General features: G+C 48.1%; 11 protein-coding genes across 11 annotated transcripts; 4 read left to right on the top strand and 7 right to left on the bottom strand.

Annotated features, from left to right (window-relative positions):
• The first annotated feature begins 13 nt into the window (after nucleotides 1-13).
• BJ212DRAFT_1308027 (P-loop containing nucleoside triphosphate hydrolase protein) lies at nucleotides 14-1742 on the top strand. The gene is made up of 3 exons (XM_041333875.1): nucleotides 14-178; nucleotides 236-485; nucleotides 535-1742. The coding sequence occupies exons 1-3, from the start codon at nucleotides 112-114 to the stop codon at nucleotides 1634-1636; spliced, it is 1419 nt and encodes a 472-aa protein (XP_041199597.1). The 5' UTR covers nucleotides 14-111; the 3' UTR covers nucleotides 1637-1742.
• BJ212DRAFT_2924 (uncharacterized protein) lies at nucleotides 1713-3105 on the bottom strand. The gene is made up of 6 exons (XM_041342844.1): nucleotides 2627-3105; nucleotides 2495-2566; nucleotides 2386-2443; nucleotides 2244-2332; nucleotides 2061-2192; nucleotides 1713-2009 (listed from the first exon to the last, which is right to left on the bottom strand). The coding sequence occupies exons 1-6, from the start codon at nucleotides 2766-2768 to the stop codon at nucleotides 1789-1791; spliced, it is 714 nt and encodes a 237-aa protein (XP_041199596.1). The 5' UTR covers nucleotides 2769-3105; the 3' UTR covers nucleotides 1713-1788.
• Nucleotides 3106-3749: 644 nt separating this feature from the next.
• Nucleotides 3750-4846, bottom strand: BJ212DRAFT_1308020 (autophagy-related protein 8 precursor). Its single transcript, XM_041333874.1, has 5 exons — nucleotides 4655-4846; nucleotides 4532-4587; nucleotides 4398-4466; nucleotides 4186-4322; nucleotides 3750-4137 (listed from the first exon to the last, which is right to left on the bottom strand). The coding sequence occupies exons 1-5, from the start codon at nucleotides 4686-4688 to the stop codon at nucleotides 4062-4064; spliced, it is 372 nt and encodes a 123-aa protein (XP_041199595.1). The 5' UTR covers nucleotides 4689-4846; the 3' UTR covers nucleotides 3750-4061.
• Nucleotides 4847-4876: 30 nt separating this feature from the next.
• Nucleotides 4877-7513, bottom strand: BJ212DRAFT_1308015 (uncharacterized protein). Its single transcript, XM_041333873.1, has 13 exons — nucleotides 7121-7513; nucleotides 7035-7064; nucleotides 6822-6975; nucleotides 6552-6771; nucleotides 6429-6497; nucleotides 6220-6375; nucleotides 6120-6167; nucleotides 6044-6065; nucleotides 5898-5979; nucleotides 5690-5848; nucleotides 5549-5637; nucleotides 5413-5496; nucleotides 4877-5360 (listed from the first exon to the last, which is right to left on the bottom strand). Exons 1-13 carry the CDS (start codon nucleotides 7379-7381, stop codon nucleotides 5034-5036), a joined length of 1701 nt encoding a protein of 566 aa, XP_041199594.1. The 5' UTR covers nucleotides 7382-7513; the 3' UTR covers nucleotides 4877-5033.
• Nucleotides 7514-8015: 502 nt separating this feature from the next.
• On the top strand, nucleotides 8016-11305 carry BJ212DRAFT_1308005 (glycoside hydrolase). Its single transcript, XM_041333872.1, has 14 exons — nucleotides 8016-8286; nucleotides 8338-8535; nucleotides 8596-8681; nucleotides 8734-8806; nucleotides 8859-8975; nucleotides 9029-9238; nucleotides 9290-9614; nucleotides 9662-9712; nucleotides 9764-10392; nucleotides 10446-10502; nucleotides 10553-10890; nucleotides 10939-11003; nucleotides 11057-11094; nucleotides 11156-11305. Exons 1-14 carry the CDS (start codon nucleotides 8100-8102, stop codon nucleotides 11173-11175), a joined length of 2394 nt encoding a protein of 797 aa, XP_041199593.1. The 5' UTR covers nucleotides 8016-8099; the 3' UTR covers nucleotides 11176-11305.
• Nucleotides 11306-11870: 565 nt separating this feature from the next.
• Nucleotides 11871-14149, bottom strand: BJ212DRAFT_1443010 (cytochrome P450; the record flags this gene model as incomplete). Its single annotated transcript, XM_041337764.1, has 15 exons — nucleotides 11871-12060; nucleotides 12115-12144; nucleotides 12198-12320; nucleotides 12370-12416; nucleotides 12474-12508; nucleotides 12564-12650; nucleotides 12707-12809; nucleotides 12862-12987; nucleotides 13013-13017; nucleotides 13069-13289; nucleotides 13432-13470; nucleotides 13530-13663; nucleotides 13716-13812; nucleotides 13873-14012; nucleotides 14135-14149. 15 exons carry the CDS (start codon nucleotides 14147-14149, stop codon nucleotides 11871-11873), a joined length of 1392 nt encoding a protein of 463 aa, XP_041199592.1.
• Nucleotides 14150-15385: 1236 nt separating this feature from the next.
• BJ212DRAFT_1473974 (uncharacterized protein) lies at nucleotides 15386-17363 on the bottom strand (the record flags this gene model as incomplete). The annotated part of the gene is made up of 10 exons (XM_041339026.1): nucleotides 15386-15451; nucleotides 15507-15598; nucleotides 15651-15911; nucleotides 15960-16158; nucleotides 16211-16343; nucleotides 16396-16837; nucleotides 16890-17025; nucleotides 17073-17122; nucleotides 17176-17284; nucleotides 17334-17363. The coding sequence occupies 10 exons, from the start codon at nucleotides 17361-17363 to the stop codon at nucleotides 15386-15388; spliced, it is 1518 nt and encodes a 505-aa protein (XP_041199591.1).
• A 371-nt stretch (nucleotides 17364-17734) lies between these two features.
• BJ212DRAFT_1473973 (uncharacterized protein) lies at nucleotides 17735-19158 on the bottom strand (the record flags this gene model as incomplete). The annotated part of the gene is made up of 2 exons (XM_041339025.1): nucleotides 17735-18940; nucleotides 18994-19158. The coding sequence occupies 2 exons, from the start codon at nucleotides 19156-19158 to the stop codon at nucleotides 17735-17737; spliced, it is 1371 nt and encodes a 456-aa protein (XP_041199590.1).
• Nucleotides 19159-19312: 154 nt separating this feature from the next.
• BJ212DRAFT_1307981 (beta-lactamase-like protein) lies at nucleotides 19313-21204 on the top strand. Its single transcript, XM_041333871.1, has 7 exons — nucleotides 19313-19450; nucleotides 19513-19545; nucleotides 19595-19708; nucleotides 19762-19856; nucleotides 19904-20177; nucleotides 20229-20538; nucleotides 20666-21204. The coding sequence occupies exons 1-7, from the start codon at nucleotides 19369-19371 to the stop codon at nucleotides 21039-21041; spliced, it is 1284 nt and encodes a 427-aa protein (XP_041199589.1). The 5' UTR covers nucleotides 19313-19368; the 3' UTR covers nucleotides 21042-21204.
• A 661-nt stretch (nucleotides 21205-21865) lies between these two features.
• On the top strand, nucleotides 21866-22681 carry BJ212DRAFT_2555 (uncharacterized protein). Its single transcript, XM_041342758.1, has 4 exons — nucleotides 21866-22157; nucleotides 22221-22266; nucleotides 22318-22514; nucleotides 22588-22681. The coding sequence occupies exons 1-4, from the start codon at nucleotides 22047-22049 to the stop codon at nucleotides 22606-22608; spliced, it is 375 nt and encodes a 124-aa protein (XP_041199588.1). The 5' UTR covers nucleotides 21866-22046; the 3' UTR covers nucleotides 22609-22681.
• A 720-nt stretch (nucleotides 22682-23401) lies between these two features.
• Nucleotides 23402-24475, bottom strand: BJ212DRAFT_1307970 (uncharacterized protein). Its single transcript, XM_041333870.1, has 3 exons — nucleotides 24433-24475; nucleotides 24290-24381; nucleotides 23402-24241 (listed from the first exon to the last, which is right to left on the bottom strand). The coding sequence occupies exon 3, from the start codon at nucleotides 24069-24071 to the stop codon at nucleotides 23445-23447; it is 627 nt and encodes a 208-aa protein (XP_041199587.1). The 5' UTR covers nucleotides 24072-24241; nucleotides 24290-24381; nucleotides 24433-24475; the 3' UTR covers nucleotides 23402-23444.
• Between the last annotated feature and the right edge of the window lie 2572 nt (nucleotides 24476-27047).

The raw sequence follows: 27047 nt of genomic DNA, 5'->3' as shown, positions 1-27047 counted from the left end.
TAGTACTGTACCACTTAGATATAGTTACTACTATCAGTATGACCTTAAGTCTCATTAATCTCATTCGTTGGCAAATGATATGACTTGCGCACTTTCAGACTGACCAGAAAGATGGATTCTGTTTCATTATCCTCGTTATCCAGCCTCTCCACATACCAGAAGTCCTCTCTTGAAAAGGGTGCGTCTTCAAAGATTATTGCATACGCGCTGGAAATAGTGATTGCGAGCCTGGTAGGAGGATACAAAAGTTTATCAGACCTCTTACTCAGTACGCCGAGTGACATCTCGCGTACGTCGCGCATTGCCCCATTAGAGGTTGCCAGAATTCTCGAGGCTGCATGTCGAGAACGGGCAGTGTCCATCAACAAAATCAAAGACCTGCCGCCGGAAGGCGAAGAGAAGTTCACGACGGGAGATGCTGAACTAGATGGTATGTTAGGTGGTGGAATTAGAACAGGAATGCTTTGGGAAGTTGTAGGTGAAAGGTGAATGCATCGGCGTGCCTATTAGCACAGAAAACTGATATACTTTCAGTGCTGCGGGCAAGACACAGTTAGCCCTTCAACTCTCGCTGCTTGTTCAGCTCCCTTCTAGGTTAGGAGGTATTCTAGGATCCGCTTTTTATCTGACGGTTGCGTCGCAACTGCAAACCACACGAATGGAACAAATCCTTAATACCCATCCACTCTTGTCGCCTTCACTGTGTTCTTTCGCAAATATACAACACGCATCCGTTCCCACTATCGAAAAACTCATTTTTGTCCTGTCTAAATCTTTGCCGCAATATATATCTGCAAATGACCAAAACACATCATCAAAACCTCTCAAATTGATTGTCATCGACGCTATCGCGGAACTCTTTCATACTTCCAAGAGAACCACCACACAGTTCCTAGTCGAGCGATCCCGCAGACTATCTGAAATAGGGACGCTTTTGCATTCGCTCGCCAGCAAGCATCAAATAGCGGTCCTGGTCCTGAATGAGGTCAGCGATACCATCGACAGGGACAGTGCTCCTTTGGACAGTGGGCAGATCGGCTACAAAAACCAGTTCCGATGGTTTGGTCGTGCAGACATCCTAGGGGAGGGCAGGAAAGAAGCAACGCTTGGTCTAGTCTGGTCGAATCAGTTGAATGTCAGAATATTTCTCTCACGAACAAGTCGCCGACGATATCTTGAAGAGAGCGAGCGCCCAAGGAAAATTCACGAGTCGATTTTAGCGACGTCATCGAATAATTCAGCCGGCGACCAAGAACCCGTGCTTATCAGGCGGCTAACCGTGGTGTTCAGCTCGGTATGCAATCCTGCCTCTTGTGACTACATGGTTACTGCGGAAGGCATTTCAGTCATTCCTGGCTCTGTTGTTCTGCTTGCTGTTCGACCTGCGGTAGGCAGAGCTGCACCTTCAGGGAGCGCTGATGTTTCGACATCACCTGGTGGGGACTTAACTCAAATGCGAAACACTCAAGTAGCACCATTGGATATCGGCCATGTTGTGGATAGCACAGCAGTTGACAGTAGATATTCCACTCCAGACAACGAGCCAGGGGATGACGAATGGGACGTTTTCTGGGAACGAAATGCGTTACCCGAGTGTGTGTTTGAGGAAGCAGCGAATCTGACTGAGCCCTCCTGATACCTAATGTCGTCCGGAACAACCGACCGTTTATGTATATGCTATTTTTTTATTAGCCACTGCGATATATACATGTGTGTAATATTCCACCATAATGAAACAATGCTGTCCCCATCAGTAACAGTACAACTACACAACCAACACATGCCTGTCTACAGAGGGATTTCAGTCCACCTTTCCTCCGTGTGCGCCTTCTTGGTATGTCTCGCCTTCCTGGTGGGAGGCTCAGAGTACACATTCTCCAACTCCACGTCCAGCGGGTATTGGAAGGCAGCGAAACGTGAACTCGCTGCTTTAGTGATCGGATACCGAGGCGAGACTTTAGTAATACCGGGGTGTGTATCGAAGCATGCGATTACGAAACCAATGAGAGCTAAACGATAGTGAGCGACTGGCATGGAATAACATGATTTGCCGAACATACCAAATATAGCGGCCATATAGAAAACAGCGAGGAGAGCATTAGCCATTGTGCAGTCACCAGACTGAGAAAGATCCCGACAAAGGGCGGTCGCGTTATTCTGACGTGCATGAACCGTTAGAGTGATACAAGATGCTGGTGGTATGTCAGAATGGCAGGCATGAGCAGCACAGTCATATTACGAACTGATATCCGAAAGCCACAAAGTACCAAAGGTAGCGATATTTCTAGTGTTGCTAGCTTCTGCATGTCTCCTGCAATATAAAAATGAGAAACTGTTCGAGCCGTCAGCTTTTCACATCTACAGTGTGTGCCATGATGAACTCACGTAATGGGGAATACCAACAGAGCTACGATGCTTGACGCAACGGCAATGACCTCGAAGGCTGAAACAAATTGGTGTGCATGAAGGCTAAAGCTAGGTTAAAAGCACTTACGTCCTGCGGTGTGCGTAACGATTACCGGCCTTAGAATCACAATAGATGTGATATTGCAGATACCAATAGCGACTTGAAAGAAATAGATGAGTAAACGTCTCGTATGAGAAGAACAGAGCATGGTGAGCGTACGGAGTAAGAGTCCACGGGAAAGAGCGAATGGGAAGGGCATGGTGTCACGGACAACCGATGTAGATGGGGCGATGCAATGAAAGTGATGATGCACAAGAAGATTGAGCCTGCGGAGGAACGTTGTGTGAAGTGAATTTGCCATGTGCTGAGGTTTTATATGGGCCAGTTCGCCTCGAGTGGACTGTGGCCTTTCCGAGTGGCAAAAGATAAAAGCGGCTTGTGGAGGAAAACGAAAGCCAATGCAAGGATATTATGACACCATTGTTCTCGGAAGTATGGTCAATGGGACATGAAAATTGCTTCAAATCTGTGTGGGCCAACTTGCGGTGCGTGGACCACCTTGCAGGCCTGGTTGATAATGCTCGGAGAAGATCATATGAGTTTAATTACATAGGGTGAAACACATAAAATGCTTGCTTTGCTAGACGACTCAGAAATGTCACAAAGAAGCCAATGCACCCCGGACATCGACATATCGAATGACCCCAATCCGGTACTCCTTACGCACATAGTTAGGAGGGAACTCGGAGTCCAGTAAAGTTAACGGCATAAGTGCTGCCATTTGCCCAGATTGAAATATCACGATCGGCCATTTCGGTATTACTTACTATGAAACTTGAGACGCCGAATAACATCAGTATTCACTGTTCGCCGAGCGGAGGGTGTCTGTTCAATACCTGAGTGTACGTCCGTCGCGCCGCACACTAGCACTAACACTTCAGGTTAGAATACGGGTCACCGTTTGTACCAGGATTGATCCCGAATCCAAGTCTGCGATAAGTTGGAGGCTCTCCTATGGCCAACTCGGAGCTCGAGTCACTTATGAATTTCTGACTCCTGCAGGGTTTCGGGCCATGAGCGCAACGCATTTTGCATGTGACAGAAGTGCACAGCTACGTGTGGATTTTCGAATGTGACCGTTAGCAAATTGCTGGTTGTCCGTGGTGTATCAGTGACGGTTCGAGTTAACGCTGACCAAGTGACCTTCTAGGCTAGGATATAAATATTCCAGTACGCACGCACTTATATATAGAACTTACACCCGAGAATCGTAAATATTAAAATAATAATATATCGACCCTCATGCATCATGTTCGCCGGCTTCGAAGGGAGACAACTTACTCACGACACAAATATTAATGACCTCGTTAAGGCCTACCAGCCTGAAGAGCACCTTACAACTTATTACGCTAGAATGAATGAAATATAATTATCCATATACAGGTGCAATCAATTCGATTTGAGACACCAAGGCAACCAAGCCAGAAGTAACAACTAGAGTACAGACGGTGAGCAAAGCGGACATAGGAAAAGGGTATGGAAATGGAGACGATGATAAAAACTTTCGAGACAAGACCAGACGCCCGTTGCCCAGGACGATCTATGGCTTTCCGGGGGCACCAGCCGCGCTGAACATGTGCTGTCGAACGCGCGCTTATAGTTCAATCCACCCCTCCTGCCCAAAAGTATTCTCGCCCGAATAACTGACATAAAGGAAGTTATCCTCATCCCTAGAAAACAATGAGATCTGGCCTGGTAGCATTCTGGGGTGCGCTCACTTATGTTCCTCATAAATAGCGCTCATGAGAGCTGCCGTCGGGGGGAGAACCTCGTCAACGAAGATAAAGATGGCCTTCTCTGGTGCAAGCTTGATACGCTTCCGGATGACGTAGACGAATTGGCCAACTGTCAGATCCTGTATAGGGAGCAAACATATAAAATCGACGATCAGTTATCCATCGGCACTCGTGATAAGCAGGGTGATGCGCACTGAGGGTACGAGATACTTCTTCTTGTCGATGGTAGGAATATCTGTCCGGTCAGCCTTCTCGCAAATTACCTAGAGTCGATGCCACTCCTGTCAGGGACAAGAAACGTGGCAAGGGATAAGAGGGAAAAGCTAACAGGAATACGGTCAGGGTACTTCTGCCTGATGCGTTCAGCCTCTTGCTTGCGCTTCTCTGAGGAAGGAGAACGCGTTAGTAAGTCATGCCTTCATGACGACTGCGGGGCGATGATAGTACGTACCAAACGGGTGCTCATCCTTGAATTTAGACCTCATGACGAACGTTACAAGCGATGATCGAGTTCAGTAAGTGGGAAGAATTGACTTCTGAAAAGAGAAGAAGGACTTTGTCGTGGGTGGTGGTCAGCGTTCAGGATGAAATGAGGACGGCTCGCTGTGCCGCAATATTCAAAGCTCCTCGCGGCCGTGACGCGTGACGGCCGCGTGACTCAGCTGTGGTGACGAGGCGATCTGGCAAACATATACTGACAAACACGACAAATCCAATGCATACAACATGGCAGTACACCTCACTAATACAAGACTACGATATGTATAGTATTGTGTGATAAACAGCTGACAGAGTCTGTGTAAGAGAAAAAAATGGAAGCAATGCCACAATTAAGCCCCAAGGCCATTGCCTATTCCGGCAGCCATGCCCACTGCCATCGCATTGCCCATCTGCACCCCAGTCCCGTCCGTAGGCACGAAGACAGTCTTGTTACCAAATGCTTGAACACGCGTGACCTCCACTCTACGCATCTCCATCCCGCGCGCGAATTGGTCCGTGACTTTGGCATCAGCAGCCGCCCTGACGCTGACCGCTTGTGCATCGGCCTCAGCGGTGAGACGGATAGCTTCCGCTTCTGCAAGAGCCTCGATCTTCGTGCGCTCAGCCTGGGCTTTGGCAGCGGCAATGATGCTATATGCCTCGGAGTCGGCTTGCGTCTATTATAAATACGTTTGTTATGAACAGCTTGGAAGATAAGTCAGCACTGACATTACGGCTTTGAGCCTTGATGCGGGCAACAGCGAGAGCTCCTTCTTCCTGTTTAACTTTATTCGAGTTTTCTCGGTCGACATTCTGCAGTATATAAATGAAGGGAATAGGCTATATCATAGAGGATGAAACTTACCGCGGCCTCGACCTGCGCCTGTAACGCCCTTGTTGTAAGTTTGTCCATAGTTGACGCAATTTCTCCCTTAAATTGTCGGTCAATCACGGCTAGAGTATGGTCAGGTCCAAATGTCACTTGCTATCAAAATGCCACGCTTACCAAGATCCTTCAAAATGATACCATACTCGAGTGCGGCCTCATGCATCTCGTCCATGGCCCGGGTACGTAGAGCGTCAAGGAACGCAGATGAAGGGTCCGTACCATCGTCGAGGTTGTCAGGTCCAAGAGAGCGCTGCTTCACCATGGAGCTGTAGTCAACTACAGTACTTGAGTCAAGTTATCACACAAGAATCATCGATGAACATACGATGAGCGACAATCTGCGTAAGGATAGACTGGGTTTTGTCACGTAGCGCATCATAAGGGGTGTTGTAGCCATGTGTGGTAAGCTGCAAACGGAGTGAGCAACCACTGGCGAAAGCCGTCAATTAGCCAATTCATCGAAAGGCGCACCTTTAGGGGTTCCATTAATTGCCTAGCAATTTTATTAATGACTGAAGTTATCAGATGCATCGTTCTCACTGCTCACCATTTTAAATAGATCCTCAAGCCGACAGGCACTTGGTCTCTTGTGAAACTGGAAGCCAGCAACGTAAGATAGGGTATCAATGGTTGGGCAAACTACTTACATATCCTTTGTAGGCATCTCGAGCTGATTCTCTCCGAGCGTAAACAAACCGCGCAATGTGACGTTTGGATTTGTTATATAATGTTGTCCAGCAGGAAGTAACTCGAGGTCGTCTCCGCGCTGGAGAATGGCACAGTTATTCGCCGGGATGTTCAAGCTGTGCACCACAATCAATCAGAACAAGAACATTGGAACGGGGAACAAATGAACAATAATGCCACAACGTATTCCTGTTCTTTTCCTGAAGCGATGCGACTCCGCATCTTAATTTCGGCAATCCTGATCAACATTCAATTGAGCATCATGAACAAGATGGGATACAAAGGTACGTACGAGCCTAGGGTAGCGCCTGTTACTGTGTCCTTGATAGAAGTAGACAAATGCGTCTGGTCGACGATGGCCAGAACGTCATATGTTCCATCAATTGCGTATGCAACAAATCCTGAATTTTTAATCACAAAAATACGATTCTGAGGATCGGAGATGACAGCTGCTTGGTTCTGGGACACCTGAACGACTGTTAGACCCTGAAACTGAATCGAGGTGTCCGAGACTGATGGCCGCCTTTCAGTATGACATCGCGTAGAATGTCGGCACACGCACGTCCTTTGGTACCACACCATTGGCGCGCCCACCAATTACGGAGGGGAAATCCAGGGTATCGACCAGGCTTGGTCAATATCTTGGGGAGACCACCGTGTTTGATCAAACCAAGGAAACCTGGAGCAACTTCCCTACCAGTCCACGACACAGGGACCTAGTAATAGTGTTGTGATGTAAGCCACCTTCCCAAGCAGATGTCAAATTCGAATTCACCTTGTTTGACAAGAGACCTGTCCGCCCGGACTGTAAATTGACGCGGTGAATACCAGAACGAAAGGTGTACAAATTACGATACTCACGTCCCGAAGTTGCCTGTCGATTTTCTCTAGTGCAATAATCACGCCGTCCTTACCAATGGGTACGAAGAACAGACGTTCTTCCAATGCATAATCCGCAGTTTTGGAGAACTCGTGCAAAGACACTCCTTTTCTGGGATGCGTGGAAGAACTATCATAGCTTTCGTCGATGCGGTTCGATTTCTTGAGGCCTTTGTATTTTACAGGGTAGGAAGAGCCACCGACGACCGTGTCGGCATCTTCATCGTCAATTCTGCTGCCCATTTGGTTTGTCTGTCTGAGGTTGTGTTAGGATATAAATATGGACGCGGGTCTTTGATATCATATATATAGGGGAATGTGAACGAACCTTCGCTGGCGTGTGAAGTCGCTATATTTGCCGGGGTCCAGTGGGCCTGGAGGCAGTGGTAAGGAACGAAATTACTATTGGAAGATCTCAAATCTGACAACCAAATACGTTGCAGTATCACGTCGCATCCAGTCCCTACATATAGTAGGTGGCTAGTGGGCCAGTAATATTGGGCTCAAGTGCAGTACATGTAGTAGCCTATGTAGATATGAATATTCAAACGAATCGATTTGCATGACAAGTGATAGGAAAATGATTCACCTTGGTCACTGCACAGATCTTAGAAGAAAGCTGCCGCCAGCTGATAATCGAATCTCTCTCCGGCAGCAGGCTATGGAAAGCGTAAATGGAGAATACACAGCCAGTCAGCGCTGCCCGCATGACTACAAGACCTAGCGCAGGAAGTACCTGGATTAACTGAGGAGGGTAACTTGAAGTAGCAAGACTCTATAATTACTGGCCCTATGAAAGTTGACTTAGCCGAAATCAGAATTTTCCATGGCGGAGTATGTAATTATAGCTACCTACTACGAATGCTATGACAAAGCTCCACGTAGTTTTGGCACGTGACATTCACGTTACTTAGTATGACTTTCAATACTGTAACTCAACCGTCACGGTAGTTTCGCCCCAATGCAGATTCTATGGCTGCTCTTGACACTGCTGCCGTTGGTATACTCGAATTTTGTTAACAACACAGAGAACCTGCTATGGGGAGCTTACAGACCCAACTTGTACTTCGGCCTCAGGCCAAGATTACCCCAATCCCTTATGACTGGTCTGGTGTGGTTCGGCACTCAGAACTATCAGTCTATAGCCAGTATGTGACCTAAGCATACAATTGCAGCAGATCAACTAAATACTTCATTAGAGGCTCGCCACGCGTGTGACCAGGGCGATGGCCTTGACAGCTACACCTGGACGCATTTCGATCCACGCCAGGGCGGTGTACAAATACTGCAGGACAGCCAGAACAATGTGGAAATTACCACCGAGCTTTTGAAGGTGCCTGGTGGCTCCCATGGTGGTAGTTGGGTTGCACGTATCAAAGGAACACCTATCAATCCCAGTGCGCTTTCTATCATGACGTTCCATACTCGAGGCATAGTCTATTAATACTCCCGGACAGTGTATCCATCTAGAATTTCCACTATATTTTATCTCGGCCTAGAAGGACTAGGCGGGGTGGATATGGTCACCGATGAGAGCGAGAATGTGAGTCCCAACAAAGTGTACGCATAGCCAATTGAGTTAATTGAATCACAAGGGAATCGACGGACCGGTAGAATTCTCCGGCACTACGCCTGACCTCGGTGATTTTACTATCCGCATAGTCGACGGTATGTTCGTTCTGTTATTACGTGATATTGAGTATCGCCTCATCCTGTGCAGCGCCCGACAACGAGGCTGTTACTACTGGCCCGCACTCTGAGGCTTTCGAGGAACGGCTAGGAAAAACTCACCTAGCAGGCTTGCGTCTGCCACCGGGGCAACTTTGGACCGCGAAAGGCAAGTAATTCCTCTCGGAGATTGTATCATTCCGTGACAGTACAAGACATCAGATCACATTATACAGAGCATCGTTAACCGTGCAAGCCCGATTGTTGAGAAATACCACACTGCTGAACAGGCGCCTGATCCTTCGTTTATCCTGCAGCTTCCTGATGATATTCTCACTGCAAGCAATCTTTTTGCTGTTCAGAAATCCTTTGAGGGAGAGTTTCAGTTTGATGTCTTCTTCGAGAGTGCCAGCGCGAACCAGACGTTTGATGGTCTGGTCCAAAGTACTTTTTATTTAAATGGACACTAAATTTCCACCGCAGCGAGCACCATTGATGAAGGCATTGCGGCTATTGTAGCGTCTTTCGACAGTCGCTTCGAGGAGACATTCCCAATCCCATCATCGTACGCAGCCAATGATGTTACACGTTTGAAGTCTTTTAGCAAGGCGATCACCTCCAACCTCTTCGGTGGTATCGGCTACTTCTACGGCACGTCTATCGTCGACAAAGGATTCGCATATGAATGGGACCAAGATGATGAGATCGACGACGAAGATGATGGACAGAACGGCGCACGGTTGACTGAACCACGTGCTCTGTTAACCGCTACGCCTAGCCGCAGCTTCTTCCCAAGAGGGTTTTACTGGTAACCAAACAATTGTTTGAGTCAAGTTCACTCATTTACTTTTACAGGGATGAGGGCTTCCACCTTTTACACATAGGCGCATGGGACCCAGAACTTAGGTATTCAAAGACAGCTCTTTGTCATATATCTCTATATCTGACCACTTGTAGTCTCGAAATTCTCAAGGACTGGATTAAGCTCATCGATGACAATGGCTGGGTCGCACGTGAACAGATCCTTGGTGAGGAGGCACGTAGCCGAGTCCCTGTGCAATTCCAGACCCAAGTGCCTACTTTCGCAAACCCTCCAACTCTGACGATGGCAGTAACAGCCATTATCAAACAATTCAATGCTGCGCATGATGGACCTTCCGCTGCAGACCTTGGGATGGACTATGGCATGGGTGGACAAATGCCCCTTGCCGGCAATCCCAAGTCCAGCGCGGCCCTTGACCGGACGGCTGTGCAGTCTGGCTTACGCGACATGTACAAGCCCTTGAAGCGGCACTATGAATGGTTCCGCCGGACGCAGCGTGGGCAGATCAAGCAATACGGCCGTCGGGCGCGGTCACGTACGGAAGGGTACCGTTGGCGAGGACGCTCTGAGGCACATGTTTTGACGAGCGGAATGGACGATTATCCGAGAGGTCCGCCGCATGCAGGGGAACTTCATTTAGATCTAATCAGCTGGATGGGCTTCTTCACCCGGACAATGAAGGACTTCGCACAGTTCATTGACGAAGAAGAGGATGCTGCAAGTTTTGCTGAGATTGAGTTGGCTATAATAAATAATATTGATGGTGACAAATTTCCGGGTTTTCAAGAGGCGCTGATTTGTTGTCGACTGATACAGATCTGCATTGGGACGAGGAAAACGAGATGTACTGTGACGTTGGGATTGACTCAGACGGTGAGCTCTTCCCTCCTGTATCGTTTAAATACCCATCATCTCTCTACTAGATGAATCGACCCATATCTGTCATGCGGGCTATGTTTCACTCTTTCCCTTCATGCTCTCGCTTCTCCCGCCGGACTCCCAACACCTTGGGCCCATCCTTGACATGCTGCATGATCCCGAACAACTCTGGTCGGAGTATGGTATCCGCAGTCTGAGCAAAAGTCATCCCGAGTTCGGGCAGGGGGAGAACTATTGGAAAGGTCCAATATGGGTGCAGATAAACTATATGGTGCTTGGCGCGTTGCATAACACGTATGCGCGCGAGGAGGGACCGTTCCAGGAGAGGGCCAGGGAGATGTATGAAGAGCTGAGGAGAAATGTGGTAAACAATGTGTTCAAGGTAGGTCTCCCTCAAAAGCGGTCTCGGGCGTTGCTCATCTTGGCATAGGAATATCAAAGAACAGGATATGTATGGGAACAGTACGATGCCCTTACTGGAGAGGGACGGAGGAGGTTCGTATTCTGTCTCTAATTATTTATCTCTGGCGCTGATCGTTCATTTGCAGCCACCCTTTCACTGGTTGGACATCGCTAATCACGCTCAGTAAGCATTTCCCCTCTACCTTGGCCTCGAAATTGTCTAATTTCTACCTCTTATATAATAGTCCTCGCAGAGAAATACTGAATCAGACCCTAGCCAGACATTAGCCAAGAGAAAAGATTCGCTACGTAGTGTGTATCTTGTATATACCATCGGCAGAATCAGCTGGACAGAAAAATCCATGTGGCATGATGGATACCTCCGCTTGGTGCAACAACGCTATGGAGCACATGCGAGAACTTTCGCTACCTGAGGCTCGCCAGACGGCACAACAGTGTGTCGTCAAGCCATAAATTACTTTCCGACTTCCACAACACTGTAAATGCAAGACGCGTGATATGTGACACAGATTTTGTTCGTGAGTTTTGCACATGGGCTCATTTTTACCCCAAGTTCCTACAATCACATTTCAGCGCGCGAAGTTGTCGGAGTATAAGTACGGTTTGAAATTCACTGAATAAAACATTGGATCTTCTGAGTGGTCCGCCTCGAGGACACTCGGGTCTTTAAAATTATGATGATCTAACTGAACTCTTCGCTTCTTCATTGTTTAAGGCAAAGGCACGTGTCTGTAGGAATGTGATAGACTTGCACGCGATCTCCGAAAAAAAGAAAACCCATCAATCAACGATATTTACATAGCGACATATTTACACAACGCAAACTTTGGACCGTGATGAAAATTGAAATATCATACTGCGAGGCATAGAGGGATATTGGTAATTCGTTCCGATTCTTCATCTCCTCTTTAGTGGCGATGACACATGCGTAGAGGCTTCTCATTCGACTTCAGGATAAATACACATGATGCGCCTGAGCTCCGCATCTGGAACCCTCGGTGTAAATACGATAGGGCAAGAGACATGTGGCATCGCCACACGCATGAAACCCACGTCATCCAATGGCTTCGTAGGATCTAGAGTGAGCCGGAATGCCCAAAAAAGAAGGACCGAGTTGATCCACACCGATCTGTACCGGTCGAAATGAGCTCGGAAGATTATGTACATGAAAGGATATCTTTACCGGTTCGCAAGGTGTAGACCGGGGCATACGCTGGAATGAAGGACAGTCAAAGAGAATGTATCTCGAAAGACAACACTGCTCACCGCCGACCAAACCCATAGATGAAAAATGCGAGATCGTCTCTCAAATGACCTTGATCATCAATCCAGCGCTGAGGCTTGAACACGTCAGGATCAGGGTAAACTTCTGAATCTCGCGAGATGGCCCTGACAAAGTAATTGTTAGGACCTTCGCAATTTAAAGGACGATATTTACCAATGGCTACCGAGAACCGTAGTCCCGGCGGGAATGCAATAGTTTTCCTGCCGAGTGGATATCATATTATCCTTCACGCGACAAATTATTTAAAGAGCACTTGCCCAAATCACGTCTTTAGTTGTTCGGTGAGGAAACCCTGTAGTGTGAATGACGTGAACTTCAGGTATGGGACAGACAATAAAGATACCCACCATTGGGACCCAGCGGTCTCCATCTCAAAGCCTCGGAGATGAAAGCCGACAGCAGAGGAAGGGCTTGTTGGTCAGCGAAGGTTGGTGCTTTGGTGGAGAAATCATTGAACCGACAGGACTACAATAGAATGCTACGGATCTACCTCTGTGCCTTCCTACGACTTCATCAAACTCAGCCTGAACTTTAGCTTGCTCCTCGGGAAAACATGCAGCTGCCATTAGGACCGTGCATATCGCTGCCGCAGACTAACGGTTGATATCAGCCACATATCATCGGAAATGATGAACCAGGCCCCACCGAATCGCTTCCAGCTGCAAAAAAGGTGCCAGAAAGAAAATGCATCTCTAACTCTGACAAGCCAAGGAGATGTTCATTTTCTAGCAAATATCTCCCGAACGAAGGACCGACGTCCACATCGCTCTGCTGTGGGACAGTTGAGATAATGTACGAAGACTGGCAGATCAGAGATACGTACTAATTATTGTTTCAAGCGGTTCATCTGACTAGCGAAAAGTTTCCGGTTGCTCTCAAACTCCCTTTTAAAATTTCTGCCGTACCAAGCAACGCATCTGAGCCAGGGGATCGTGTCCACCCAGTAAGCGCCAGGGCGCAGGACTGTCCGAAATACACTCATGAGCTGACGAACCGATCTAACTTCGGGATCAGCTGCAGACGTGGGCGTAGCCTTCCCATATGCCACTGTCAAAACCGTCGTCACAGCATAACTTCACAATACCCGTAAGTAAAAGCAATATACACCAGACCTAGGAAAGCACTAACCTTATCACGTGGTTCTGGAAGTTGGATGGGTCATCAAGAATGTTAAGGACCGTGTTCTTCGCGAACGACATCTGCAGAGGCTAATACGCCTCAGCTGCTTTAGGCTGGAGATGCGTATGAAGTGCTCTGGATCACGATGCAATGTCAGATAGGGGCTTTTCTGTAACAGTATGCAGACTACGAACCTATGTATCCGACGAAATCTGTCCCCAGCGCGTGCAAATGCGATGGTCAATCCACCGGTAAGCATTTGTCCAGCACTCATGGAAGGACGATCAGCCAGCACTCCGCCCCGCTTCTCCATAATGTCCACCGCAGCCTGTAGCAGGATGTTGAGCTTGGATGTGACAGCTCAGCAGAGAGGGACCGACTTTGTAGCGGCCGATAATAACAACTGTCTCAGTTCCTGTGCGAATGGTAATTAGAGGACCGTACTCGTCAATCCATTTCGCTACAGTGAGAAATGAGCTGACCACCAATAGGACATGATTAGCATTCAAGAAAAATACAGTGGATGAGAATTCTTACTTGCGAGTGGGAAGGAAGTGTCCCATAAGTCTCCAATTGGGAGGGGAAGGTGGGAGAGGAAGGCCATTCTTTAATCTAGGACGAGAAGCCCGAGCAATCACCACTACCACTACAAGACAAGCCACAATATCGAGGAAGAGCTGCGTGTTGTCGAGCAGTAGCGTGACCGATTGGAAGAGCGGATGATGGATAGGGCAGACCTTATCGAAAGCGCAGTTTAATACCCCTCACTGCTACCGCACATACCGGATGTGAGGTATACCTTTGTCGGACGCATCAGTGCTAGGAGGTGCTGCAGCTGGGTGGGTGCTGGCGCGTCATCATTGGTTCACTTCACTGATAACAGGTTGGAAGTTCGTTTAGCAGCTAGTAATCAAGGAGAGAACAACACGGAAACTTAACTCTTTTGGTTCTTTACGCGCGAGTACTGCACAAAGATTGAAACGCGTCAGCTTCGGACTTCCACCAAGTCGGTGTGTAATTGAAGCAAAAGATTGGTAAAGGTAGTATCCTTGTAGATACAGTGACACAGTGGATTAAATGGGTCTATCTGAGAGGGGCCTGGTCCTGGATAGAGATGTGCGCAGTTGTTGCACGAACACCCAGTTTGGACCGCCACTAGGCCCGATCGCCGTGCCCGTGTAGTTTATCCTAGGTAGACCTTTATAGACGATGAAATATAGTCGTTCCTTCTGGGTCCCGGATAAATGAGTCCGTATCCGTGATGCGCATACAGACTCTCCCTTCCTGAAATTCGTTCGCTTATACCACGATGAATACTTAGTAGTTGTAGTCATATCACTCCCGTTGAATTAATCGTCGCTCACATTAAGATTGACTGCCACTAGTACTGCAGTAGGGCTCCCGCCTTACAACCAGACTTTGCACTGCACTAAATATCTACACATGCCGCTGCGAATCATTCAGTGCGTGATCACAGTAACTTACAGGGAAGAATGGATACAATGAGGTCCACCGCACTCAGACTGTGACTAACAAAATGATACTTAAAGTTAACGTTTGTGACACAGAATTTGACGACGGTCCTTTTTGCAATTTCACCATGTACCGAAGAAGGACGGCTGCAATGATTGACGGTCCTATCTCTCGGCGGTGACCCACGGCAAACCGTTCTGGCAACGTGCTCGCTTCACTGCTGCTTATCGTGCCTTGTCTGGTAGTTACTCCTGCTCATTAATGTTCTGAGACTTCTTCTTAGACTAGATACTCAACGAATACATTTTTTTCTTTACCTCTTTGGACTGCAAACCTCACCGAAAGACCATCAACGAAATTGTTGACGAGCTACACTTTTATAACGAATTGCTTATCACATATCATGGCACCCACAGGCGACTACTCATAATTTCACAACTTAACTGTATCCCTAATCGACAGATCACTCATGTATTAAATATGGAACCCGTCCTTCTATGATCAAATGCCATTACTAGTAGGTGGTGTGCAATACATCATAGTCAGACCACGACAACAAGGGTAAAGATATCGCAATCTAGAAGTGAATGGCTTTCCCGTAGGCAGCCATTGCTGCTTCCTTGAATGCCTCGCTCAGGGTGGGCTATCGAGGAATGTATATTAGTATCACAGATTTAAAGGGATGACAAATTCCGTACGTGAGCATGCGTTGTCCGTGCAATATCCTCGGAACTTGCACCGTATTCCATAGCCAGAACAGCTTCTGAGACCATCTCGCCGGCGTTAGGGCCTAGAAAAGACAATCAGTATAGTAGGATAGTGCCCCAATTTACGAGGCTTACCGATGATGTGGACACCTAGAATGCGGTCCGTCTCCTTCTCGCTAATGAACTTCACAAAACCCTCGCTGTCCTGGTTGGTCTTAGCACGCGAGTTTGCAGCGAAGGGGAATTTGCCGATGTTGTATTTTACACCAGCGGCTTTAAGTTCCTGCTCAGTCTTTCCTACCCATGCTACTTCAGGGTGAGTGTAGACAACAGAAGGAATGCCATTGTAGTTGACGTGGCCGTGCCCTGCGTTGATGTACTCAACAGCAGCAATGCCTTCCTTTTCGTCAGTTATAAACCATAATACAGCCCGATGGGGCTCACCTTCCTCCTCAGCCTTGTGAGCAAGCATAGGTCCGAAGGTCACGTCGCCAATGCACTTGATGTTCTTTACTGATGTGTTGAACTGGTCGTCGATGACAATGCGGCCCTTGTTGTCTTTCTCGATACCGACAGCCTCAAGGTTGAGACCCTCAGTATACGGACGACGGCCGACAGCAACAAGGACAACATCTGCTTCAAGCTGTAGTAGACTGTCGGTAACAAAATAGACTAGCCCACAAATCACCACCTACGATTTCCTGCTTGTCGCCCTTGGCAGACTCAGTCTGAATGATGACATTCCCGTCTTGCTTGTCCGCAGAAAGGACCTTGGTGTTGAGTTTGAACTTGATGCCCTGCTTGGTAAGAATTTTCTGGAATTGCTTGCTGTTGGAACAGGTGAGCTTGAGAATTGTATTCTGATTTCGCGTAAACTTACGCAACCTCCTCATCAATACCGGCGCCTCCAATTGTGCCCAGGAACTCAACAACAGTCACTTCTGCGCCCAAGCGACTCCATACGCTGCCCATTTCGAGGCCAATGATGCCACCACCGATGACGACCATCTTCTCAGGTACCTTCTGCAATTCAAGGGCACCAGTTGAGCTGACGATTTGCTTCTCGTCAATCTCAATAGCACCGCCTGGGAAAGGTGCGACTTCGGAGCCAGTGGCAATGATGACGTTCTTCGCCTCCACCTCGGTCGACCCGCCATCATTGAGCTGAACCGCGATACGCGTTGCGGATACAAACGATGCACTGCCCTTAATGTAGTCGACTTTGTTCTGCTTGAAGAGCATCTCAATACCCTTGGTGAGGCCAACAACGGATTGCTCCTTGGCCTGCAGCATCTGCGGAAGGTTGAGGGAAACGCCAGTAACTAATTTCATCGTGAGCAATGAGTCAAGAAACATGCGCGCAAAACTGCACACCATCAATACCACGCTTTTGGAGGTCATGTTGCGTTTGGTGGTAGATATGAGAGTTGTTCAACATGGCTTTTGAAGGTATGCAACCGACATTAAGACAAGTGCCTCCAAGGCTGCCACGCTTCTCTATACATGCAGTCTGGGTAATCATCAGTGCTTATCCATGTTCCGTGATCCGAACAATACCTTCAATCCCAGCTGAGCAGCCTTGATTGCTGCAACATATCCACCAGGACCTGTGAATTTGGTACTCGTCAGTCTCAGTTTATTTTGAATTGCTGCAACTCACCTCCACCAATAACGACGGCGTCATATGGACCTGAGGGTGTAGCAAGCCCCCGGTGAGAGTTCCACGCGCCGAGCTGGACAGTTGCTTTATGCAACCTCCGTGCAACGTTCTACAATAGCAGTAAGTAATGCAGAGGGTCGGGAGGCAAAGTTTCATACTTTTTGCGCTGCTCTTTGAAGCTGGAGCATTGATGTGGTGGGAGCCGGACAAGCTATTTGTGAGCAAATTCTCTCGGTCGGACGGTATCGTGTAATCGTATTATTGTCACGGTGTCACGTCATAGTCACACCCTGTGTATAAGCAGTAATGATGAGTAAGAACATTTTGGTATGAGAGTCCAAGAGGCGCGCAATATACGAGAATGTTCGAGGTCAGCATAGAGGGATGGTTGAGTTGTATTAATGTGGATCGGCATCGTACAGTTTGTGAAATGAAGCACAGATAAATATGAAATGGATGATGAAACCTGCCACGACGAGGTCCAGCCTACGAATCATATGTATGTGTTCCGCAAACAAACTGTAACAATTGACATTTCATAACATACGAAAAGCGGAGATCACCGTTGTGAAATACCCAACCCTGAAGCTGCCAAGTTCATGCTCACATCAAAGTCCTCAGCGTTGAATGAAAGTGAGTCAAAGTGCAAGCTGTCAAGCCGCAACTCGAAGCTGATATCCCTTGGCCGTGAGGGTGAGGGCAACTCGTCATCGTCATCGTCACCATGAAGCAGGTCGAGATTGCGACCATACTTGCCTTCGATCTCCCTTCCGTAATCATCATCAACAAAATGCACCGCGGCGTATGGAACATCGGGATAAGAGAGTGTACTCGAGGTCGACGCGGATATGGACGCGGAAGGAACTGTGGAAGAGGAGGGAGGTTCTGGAGAGAAGGAGAAAAGGCGATGCAGCTCATTAACGGAAAAGCGTTTGCGCGATCTTTGGGTGGAAGGGGGGCTAGGTGACGTCGGGCGCTCGTCCTGCCGGAAATCATCCGAAGATACAGGACGCAAGTCTTTCTCTGGACGTTGAAGATCCTGTGATGAGACAGGTCGCTTCAAATCCTTGCTGGACTTGGACTCGGATGAGGGAGCTCGTTGAAAGTCGGCCGAAGACACTGGACGACGAAGACTATGGTCGTATGTGGGTGCGCAGGGAGTGAGGGGGCGCTCGATGAACTCATACGAGGGCCGAATCTCATCGATAGAAGGAGTGGTGTCAGAGTCCTTGAGATAAGGCAATGACGTAGTCGTCGAGCTCGAGAGAATTCCCTCCGGTGAGGAGGAAAATGGCTGTTTCTGGAAGAGGCTCGAAAGCTTGCGACTCGCCGTTGGTGGCACATCCTCTCTGGAATGCAAAACGCCTCTGAAGATGCCTGGCATGCTTTCAGTGGATGTCCATAGGTCCTTGACATGCGGTTTGGAGTTGTTTTGCTTGCCACGGGGGAGAGAGACATTCTTTATGGATAGGAATGCACGGGATGCACGAGCGCGGAAAGTCTTTGAGCGTTTTAACTGTGACTCTGGGTTAGACGGCGACGGTGGGACGTGATCTGTGTGATTGGATTTTTTGTCCTTGGGACGTTTGACCTTAACGACCTCAATCACGTCCGAGTCCTCTCGCACATCATGCGGGACAATGCGAATGAGGTCATTATTGTGCATTGAAGAGATGATGATATGATCTGGGTGCTGATGCTTCTCGCTCCTACTGCTAGATGTAGAGCTCCTGGACTGTGGGACAACCACCGGGCTTGCACTAGGCTGCTCATGGTGGAAGGAGGGAGTGGTTCTGGCTCGTGCAGCAAAAAGGGCACATCGAATAAGATGTCAGGCTGGTTAGCAGAGGACACCTCGATGGGTCTGCTATTTTCTGGAGGCAGGTCTGCATCAAAACAGCACCAAGGAGGATTTTGCGAGTGCTCTTCTTCGGGGGGTATAACGAAGACGTGAGGCACACGAGCAGAAGGGTCCATAAACATAATGACAGTGGCTTGAATGAACGACAGTGGGTTATAACAAAACGATGGTAAATGAGCGCGATAGGCGCAATAGCTTTGCGATAGCACTGACGGTTCGATTGCAAACAAGAGCCAGTCCAAAGTCAGCCACAATCTCTGTTCAACGTTCACTTGCCTTTTACGTACACACGTGAATGTAAGAACGGATGGAAATCTTGCTCTGAACTGTCAATGGCACGACACATGAATATATCTTTCCTGGGCACCTCCAGCGGTGGTGGCCCTTCAATTTCTCGCAACTGTTCTAGTCTAGGTATGGAATTTCACTTTGTGACACTTCATGTTGATCTTACAGAGACCATTAATATTACTTAGTCGCAGACGTCATGGGGGACGGCTCGCTATGGAGTATGCTCTATTTCTTTAACACTTGACTTAATTAACTAGCCATCATCAGTGGTCGACTGTGCAGAAGGGACGGTGCGGCAATTTCAGGTGCAGCATCGCGGCCAAGGAGACCCAGTCCTTAAAGCGCTCAAAGTAACCAAGTTATTTGTCACTCATATGCACGGTTTGTTTCATCAGATTTGTGGAATTTTTATCTTTACCCCGGTGTCCTTTTAGCTGACCATGTAATGGGAATAATCACTTTCCTTAGACATGTCCTCCACCCGCCACTGATAGCTCCCTCTGGCGACCTCCCACCTTCAGACGATTCTGTATGTTATAAGACTTTGTATGATATCCATCACTAGCTCCTTCAAAGCCCAAGATCGAGCTTCACGGTCCTGCTGGCCTCCGTACATTTGTTCGCTCGGTCTTTACCATGACCCTCACCCACACAGGAGAGCGCTACGTAGTCCATGAACTACTAACGTTATCTGACACACCCACTTCATGCAATCCTGCTATGCTTCATCCGAGCGAATGTCCTGGTCAGAATTTCCTTTGTGATGACGATGGGTTCTGGAAAGGTGTCACGAGTGGCACAGGTTATTACGGCGAGGTTGTAGTTGATGCAGGACCAATACTGCATCGGGGTGAGAAATTTAAACTTCTCTTATACGCCAGTGCTGAATAAATTCGCACAGACCCTTGCATAGGTTATGTCTTCCACGAGCCTAACCCTCCGCATCGCAAACTTGTCATTCTGGGTGATACATACGATGCATCACCGATTATCCCGCTTATACAATCCTCTACAACCGCGCCCGTATCACTCCTCATTCATGAAGCGACAGATACGTACATCTCTCGACAAATTGACCCCTCAGCACGACGAACCAAAGACGAAGTGGATAGCAAGGTTGCAGCAAGGGGTCACTCTACTCCGGTAATGGCGGGCACATTTGCGAAACAAATTGGAGCTCAGAAAGTTGTTCTGAATCATATTGGTAGTAGGTGAGTACACCACATGTTCTGAGATTGATCTCATTTAACTTGCTTACGTACTATTGTATCATTTCTCTCAAACGTCATCTTCATGCCCTACTTTCTGCCTTGCTACTAATTTTCTCGCTTATCGCAGATTTCCAGCTCCTAAACAACTCAAAAATCCTCACGACTCCCGTTTTGCTGTCATCGCCGAAATTGAACGGCAAGCGAGCGAAGCATGGGGAGGTGGCAAAGCCGTCGTCGCATGCGACTTCATGCGTATATCCATTGCTGCTGATCTGAACGAGGAAGAATTTTCGGGTGTGGCAATGGAGCTGGAGGATGAAGTAGGTGAGATAGCGAGAGGAAGAGAGCGCGGGAGAGGAAGAGGAAGAGGGACGCCCAGGGGAATGAGCCGTGGAAGATGGAGAAGTCAGTGGAGAGGACGGGGCAGAGGTGGCGGTGATGTGGATAGAGGTGGCAGTGATAGCGGTCTCGGCAGAGGCAAAAAACGCAGGTTTGGAGAATAGGCTCACTTCACGCCTTACGCGCGCGTGAGTCGATATTTTGAAGGGACACGTCATAAACGTAGCCGTAAGTAATCTTAATCATGTGTTGGTTATTGCAATGCCGTTAGTTTTTCTGGTGCGTCCAAGGGAGAAAGTGTTGCGGGCTTATCAGACGCGGAACTAAGTTTGTTTATCCTATGCCACGTCCAGTCTGTTACTAACTTTTTTACGGTACTCCAGGGTCTGCCATGGGGGTACGTTCGACGGCTTCTCCGAACATTTCTGATTTATGACTTTGGGCTATCAGAAGGTCGGATCAATGGCATTTTGTCAGAAGACTGCAATCATTGTCACAGTGTGCGTTCGGCTCAGAGATTTGACGGTCACAGGGTGCACGGAGCATGGTGTGCGGATGCCAATCGTAATTTGGGCCGTAATCGTAGGCAACTCAGATTTTCTTCTATGCACATCTCGCTCGACCCCTGAATGTGATTTGGTCTGATTTTTATAGGGCGTTTATCACTTCCTTCCAATCGCAGCACTGTGACACACTGATGCTGGAATCTAGTCTAGGTACAACTTAGATAGCCGACTGGAATTAATTTCGGTAGGCCCACCATAACAGGACTACCGCGGTCGCGAGTCAGTATCACACATCCACAGTAGGTGGTGGGACCTCGTGCACCCCTGTATTATTATACTTAATATCTCCCCACTTTCCTAACACTGTAGTACGTCAAATTTCGTCAAGTCTCAACAACTTGGGTGGTCAAGCGGACTGCACTCATCACATACGTGAGATATTCCGCACTACTATTGGACTATTTTTCTCAACATTCTTAAAGGTCAGGAGCATTCTCCACCTCATCATCAATCCCCAGAGCTTTTCCCGATCCATGGAAGGTCTATTCTATCTTGTATCTTTTTCCGGACCGGTTCTACCAGCGCTATTGTTTGTTTTAATGTCCCGGATTCATTTGCAACATCGTGCCGTTCGTCCTGACATCTGCCCGAAGGCACTCATTGATGTGCTCGTCATCTCGATTTGTCAGTCTGTCAAGACAGCCAGACAAATGTGACAGGTACCCAGCTTCCTGTCCATTCCACCTGTCGTTCGAAGAAGGACGGAGTCCCCAGGTATGTGTATCATTTTCAAGCGAGATCCTTAAGTTAATGTGCGCTGCTGCTGCGTCTTACAAGAATCACTCAACGCTTTGTCCACGCCTGTTGGCATTCGACCAGAAGTGTATGCCTTCGTTGGCCTGTCGTCTGAGCAGCAAAAGCCAAGCTGATACAGCTACCAGGCTTCACTTGATACGACCTGGCGAATGTGAAGGTGAAAGTTATTCGTCGTACGAACTGATATTTTACAGGCGAGGAAGGGTGGTTTCTCAATTGGGGCAACTGGAAGGCATAGTCTCCCTACCTTTTCCTGCGACAGAGGCACCGTTCACCTATCTGTACTGCAACTTCTCGACTGAGTTGTCGAATAAGGTAAGGAACATGTCGACCCCTTGATCACATGAACCATGACGAAGCAATATATGATTCTGGGACAAATGTACAGTTTTTACGAGGTGAAACGTAACTCAAGGGTCAAGACCTGGCAGTATTCGACGCATGGTGTGACTTGTCATCGCTACAGGAACTTCTGGTCTTCAAGTATGTAACAGCTCGCTCAATCGTATGGTGTGCATCCGAACTCCTCATTCATGTCGTGGAGAAGCCTGACTCGCTCATGGTGCGGACATACCTGATTTGCGAGATGAAGAGATGCTCGGGGATCAGAGCAGCATCCCTACATCGATACCGATGAATGAGTCTGATCGAGGGTTATGAGCAGAAATACGGGAACAGCTTGTCGATAGATGTTTTGAAAAAATGCATGTTTTTTTTTTGGAAAATTTCTACTCAGTAGACGAGGCGATGAATAATCCCTTACTGGTAGTAGAGACAACCTATTCGATGTGTTTGATCGGCCGCACTGCAAAGACACGTTCCTCCGAGTATGAGGACGTAGATCTGGAAGAGCGATGATATAGTGAACCTGTCCATTGGATAGAAAAACGAGGTGCACAGTGTCCCGAACGTGTGACTGCCTGTTATAGGTCTTGTCACATACAGAGCGCGGTGGTTTTTCTTTTCTTTTTGTCTTGGCTTTCGTACCTAACTTTGCTGCCAAGTTGAGGCATATCACTATGGCTAATCGCGTTTGAAAGGATTTGTGGGCTTCTAAAGGACTCAATACAGATCGAAAATTGTGAACTAGGAAGCGAACTTGAACGTTCGTCGAGTGAGTATAGTAGGTACAAGCCATCCGCGTACACAAGGACGTGACAGACTCGAGCTATAAATATGCCAGAAGAATTCCTCTTCATAAATATACCGAGGGGGCTGTGTATCGCGTTTCCCCCCTCCGGCTTCCTACAACTGTCGTGAACAAACCTCCGGCCGCGGTTGCATGAAGATCCTGCCATTTCCACAACCCTTGGCGTGTTTTCGCGCGCTATCATCTCGGGAGTATGGCGACGAGCAAGTGGGACACATCCACCGGAAGAAGTGGCTAAGAACATGCCTCTTAAAGCTCCCCTTGAGAATGCGGCTGTCACATTTACCGTCCCAGCAACAAATCCAAGGCTTCGAGGGACGATCGGATCTTGCATTTGTGAAAAAGCGGGGAGGAACGTGCATACAGGCGAAGTGCTTCAGGATGCTGGGGGCTCCGCCTTCGATTAGCGCCCCGCAGGGTCGACCTTGCACATGGTATTGACAGCGAAGGCCACCGGATGGTATGAGAGGAGGCGCTGGTCCGTTGTCCATCACATCACCGCCAACAATGGCTGGATAGTAGGGGTCATCTGCATTCAACACATGGGTATATTCCCAAACGGTCATGACATCTGCAGAATAATTATCATTAGACTCGATACACTGCCCTGGATTAGAACACCTGACCTTGTTCGTCATTCGCCAGCAAAAGTGAGCTATGGACGTGTTGATTGCCTTCGTTGCCGAATGACAACAGTGAGGAGGGTCCATGATGCTCCTCATTACGCATGAAGTTCTGAAAGTGGTTGTTCACAGGGAAGCCCGTTAAATCGCCAACAGCGTATTCGCCAGGTGGTGCGTATGCAGGCTGCGACAAATATGTCTGCAGCCCGACAATCAAGGAGTCACCGTGTTCATACCCAGGCAATGGCCAGAACGAATCGTCGAAACTACTAGAAACAGTATGAGATGAACCCAACGACAATCGATTCAGGACAAACCTTTCAAAAGGAAGTTGATCACCGTCATCTAGAGCGACGGGAGTCACAGATTGCAACTCAAGATCATCCTCATTACGGGACGCGTGAACATCCTGAAGAGGGCAGTGAGTTCAAGACGCGGGGATCTCGCAGAAAGAGCTTACAGGGATTTCCATGGTCACAGAAGTGGTATTGATGTTCGCTGTCTCCAATCACTCAAGTTTTTAAAGACGAGAAGGCGCCTACAAGCCAGAAATTCAAAAAACGCGGTGGAGGGCCTGCTTGCCAGCTAGAATACTAAGCACCCATGATTTGGAGCATCTCAACTTTTCACGTAAGTAAAATTCCCCGTGTTCAACGGCCCAGGTTTCATTAAGGTCGATCGGAGAATGATGTGACTGGGGTAGCGGGCAAGGCTCATCTAGGCACGGCGATCGTCGTTTACCCTTAAGAGTCAATGGACGTTCATAATCGATGCGGGATTACAAATTACCTCATCCTACACCATGCACGACGAATGCACGCACATGAGGATTACGCCGGCCAAGACACGGGTCGACACAGCAGTCAGGTTTAGAAGGGGGTGGTGTCCTCGTTCGCGTGGTCCAATACAAGCACCACGGTTTCATTCATTTAACCCACCTTGCTGTACACTGACGGGGGCAGGTTGTGCAGGGGCATTACACTACCATGTTTATCTTGAATGAACAAATGAGGTCAAAGATCGACCATACTTTCCCACCTACTACCGGAGTTCGACGGATGTGTTTGAGTCCCTTCAGTATGCCTAAAGCAACCGACTGTTAATCCTCACTTTTACCGATTTCTTCGATTACGCACCCTGCCTGTGTTGAAGCCCAATGGAGAGCTGGTAAGTATGGGCAGGGATGTAGTTGTATTTGATTTGCGACAACATGGAAAAGCCTTCCAACCTGCCTATTTACATGATATAGTATCGTAGCTGAAAGTTGTGCAGGGACAAATTTTGAAAATCGATCACGACAGTGCCCCCGGTTTGATGATACGACTTTCCTATTGCAATAGGAACGAGGATGAAAGTTGACTATTGGCGATAAGTGCATCAATAATTATCCGTGAGCCTCTCGATAGGGGCTAGACGCCCTCGTCGGAGCTCGAAGTGACCGAGAAAAACCGGGCGTTTTCGAATGACATCTGTAGCAGCGACTGCGTATCAGGGTTGTTCGATTGATCTGATTGCTAAATCGCCACGGAGGAACACACCCTGACTTAGCATCACGGTGATGCGTGGAACGTAGAACGAAGGGTCGCCCCGGAGGTATACCTGACTTGAAGTTCCGTCGTCTGATCAGAAGTTCGGCATGCGGCCTCAACCTGTCCACGTGATTAGTGGGAGATCTCAAGATGGGCTGTTCATCGAAGCCACACGTGAATCGCTTCCTTATACCTACGGAGAGCTCAAGCGGAAATACTAGTGATCAGGTCAACGGCAAGTGATCAGTTCGACAAAAATGGTATTTGTTTGGCTAGTACCCCTGCCACTCCCTTGCACGGTACCGAACAGCTTGCGAGTGTATCTATCGACCTACCACCTTGCCCATCGGAGCAATCGTGAGTCTGTTCATTCATTGACAGACTGTGAATGGGTTGATCCACCGTCGAGCTTGAGTCATGTTGATTGACGACATCGTCCGTCCGTACACAACCCTCACGACCCTGTCCGCGACCCTTGTGCACGGTGCCCTTCGTGACCCTCGGGATGATGTTCAATGTGATCCTCGTCATCTTTCCCGTGGTAGTTCTTGCGACCCTCTGCACCTACACGACCAGGTGACCATTACCATGTGCGTCATAGGGGGCGAAACTACTTTGGACTGAGTTTTGTCCAAGCGCTGGCACAACTGGCACTTGGCGCACTGGCAAAACTCCCAGACACGTTGCATCAACGTTTCATAATAACACTACTGGTTATTACATTGACGAGACACCCTTCGTACTAGTCAACGGAGACTGCACATCCCAAGACAAACCATTCTTTGAGTCAGATCCCACCTGTTAAATATCATCTTCGAAAGCTGCTGGATAATTCCTTTGCCAACCTGTTCTAGCTCTGCGAAGTCGTACACCTTTCCCGCCAATATTCCATATACTTCCAGTTGGGGATCAATACCTGATTTGCAATGCGTTGCTCAATCTCGTCAAAGGCAGCTGCAACCTCATCTTCTGACTAGTTGGAGTGCAATAGTTGCACTTCCAGAATTTTTGGCGGGAGTTGTTATTGACTCGTTCGAGTTCCGTGAAGTTACCAGGACCTTGCGGTGACTCACCACGAGGTTCTGAATCAGCGCGAAGTAACTCCAATTTTCGAATGCGACTCTCTCCACCCCCCGCGATGCCTTGTACTGGCACAATTCCCATCATTCCCGCTACCCTAGTGGTTCCACACCTCCAGATATTTATGGATCAAATGAGGTTCGCGCAGAGAGTGATTTCAACACTCGGGATAGCTCTCCTGCATCGGTTTTACTTGATCACTTTAGTCACGGTGAGCGGGAACGTTCATACCTAAGTCGATACAGCCTTATTTGGTACCTACTATGTTTTGTAATATGCTATGTCGATACCAGTATAGCGGCTCCAAAGCCTGCTTTTGTTTCATTCAGAACATCCCCCAGAACACTAAAAATCTTGCGCATGAATATAGATAAATACACTGCCAGACTCTGATATGTTTTCGTGCATCAGAAAACTTGAATCTATGAAGATCTCATCAAATATAAGTATCAAATGATTGAATAAC

The sequence above is a fragment of the Suillus subaureus genome (genome assembly GCF_016647635.1).
Source record: "Suillus subaureus strain MN1 chromosome Unknown BJ212scaffold_1, whole genome shotgun sequence".
NCBI classification, from domain to species: domain Eukaryota; kingdom Fungi; phylum Basidiomycota; class Agaricomycetes; order Boletales; family Suillaceae; genus Suillus; species Suillus subaureus.
This window is presented reverse-complemented; position numbering and strand designations above follow the sequence as displayed.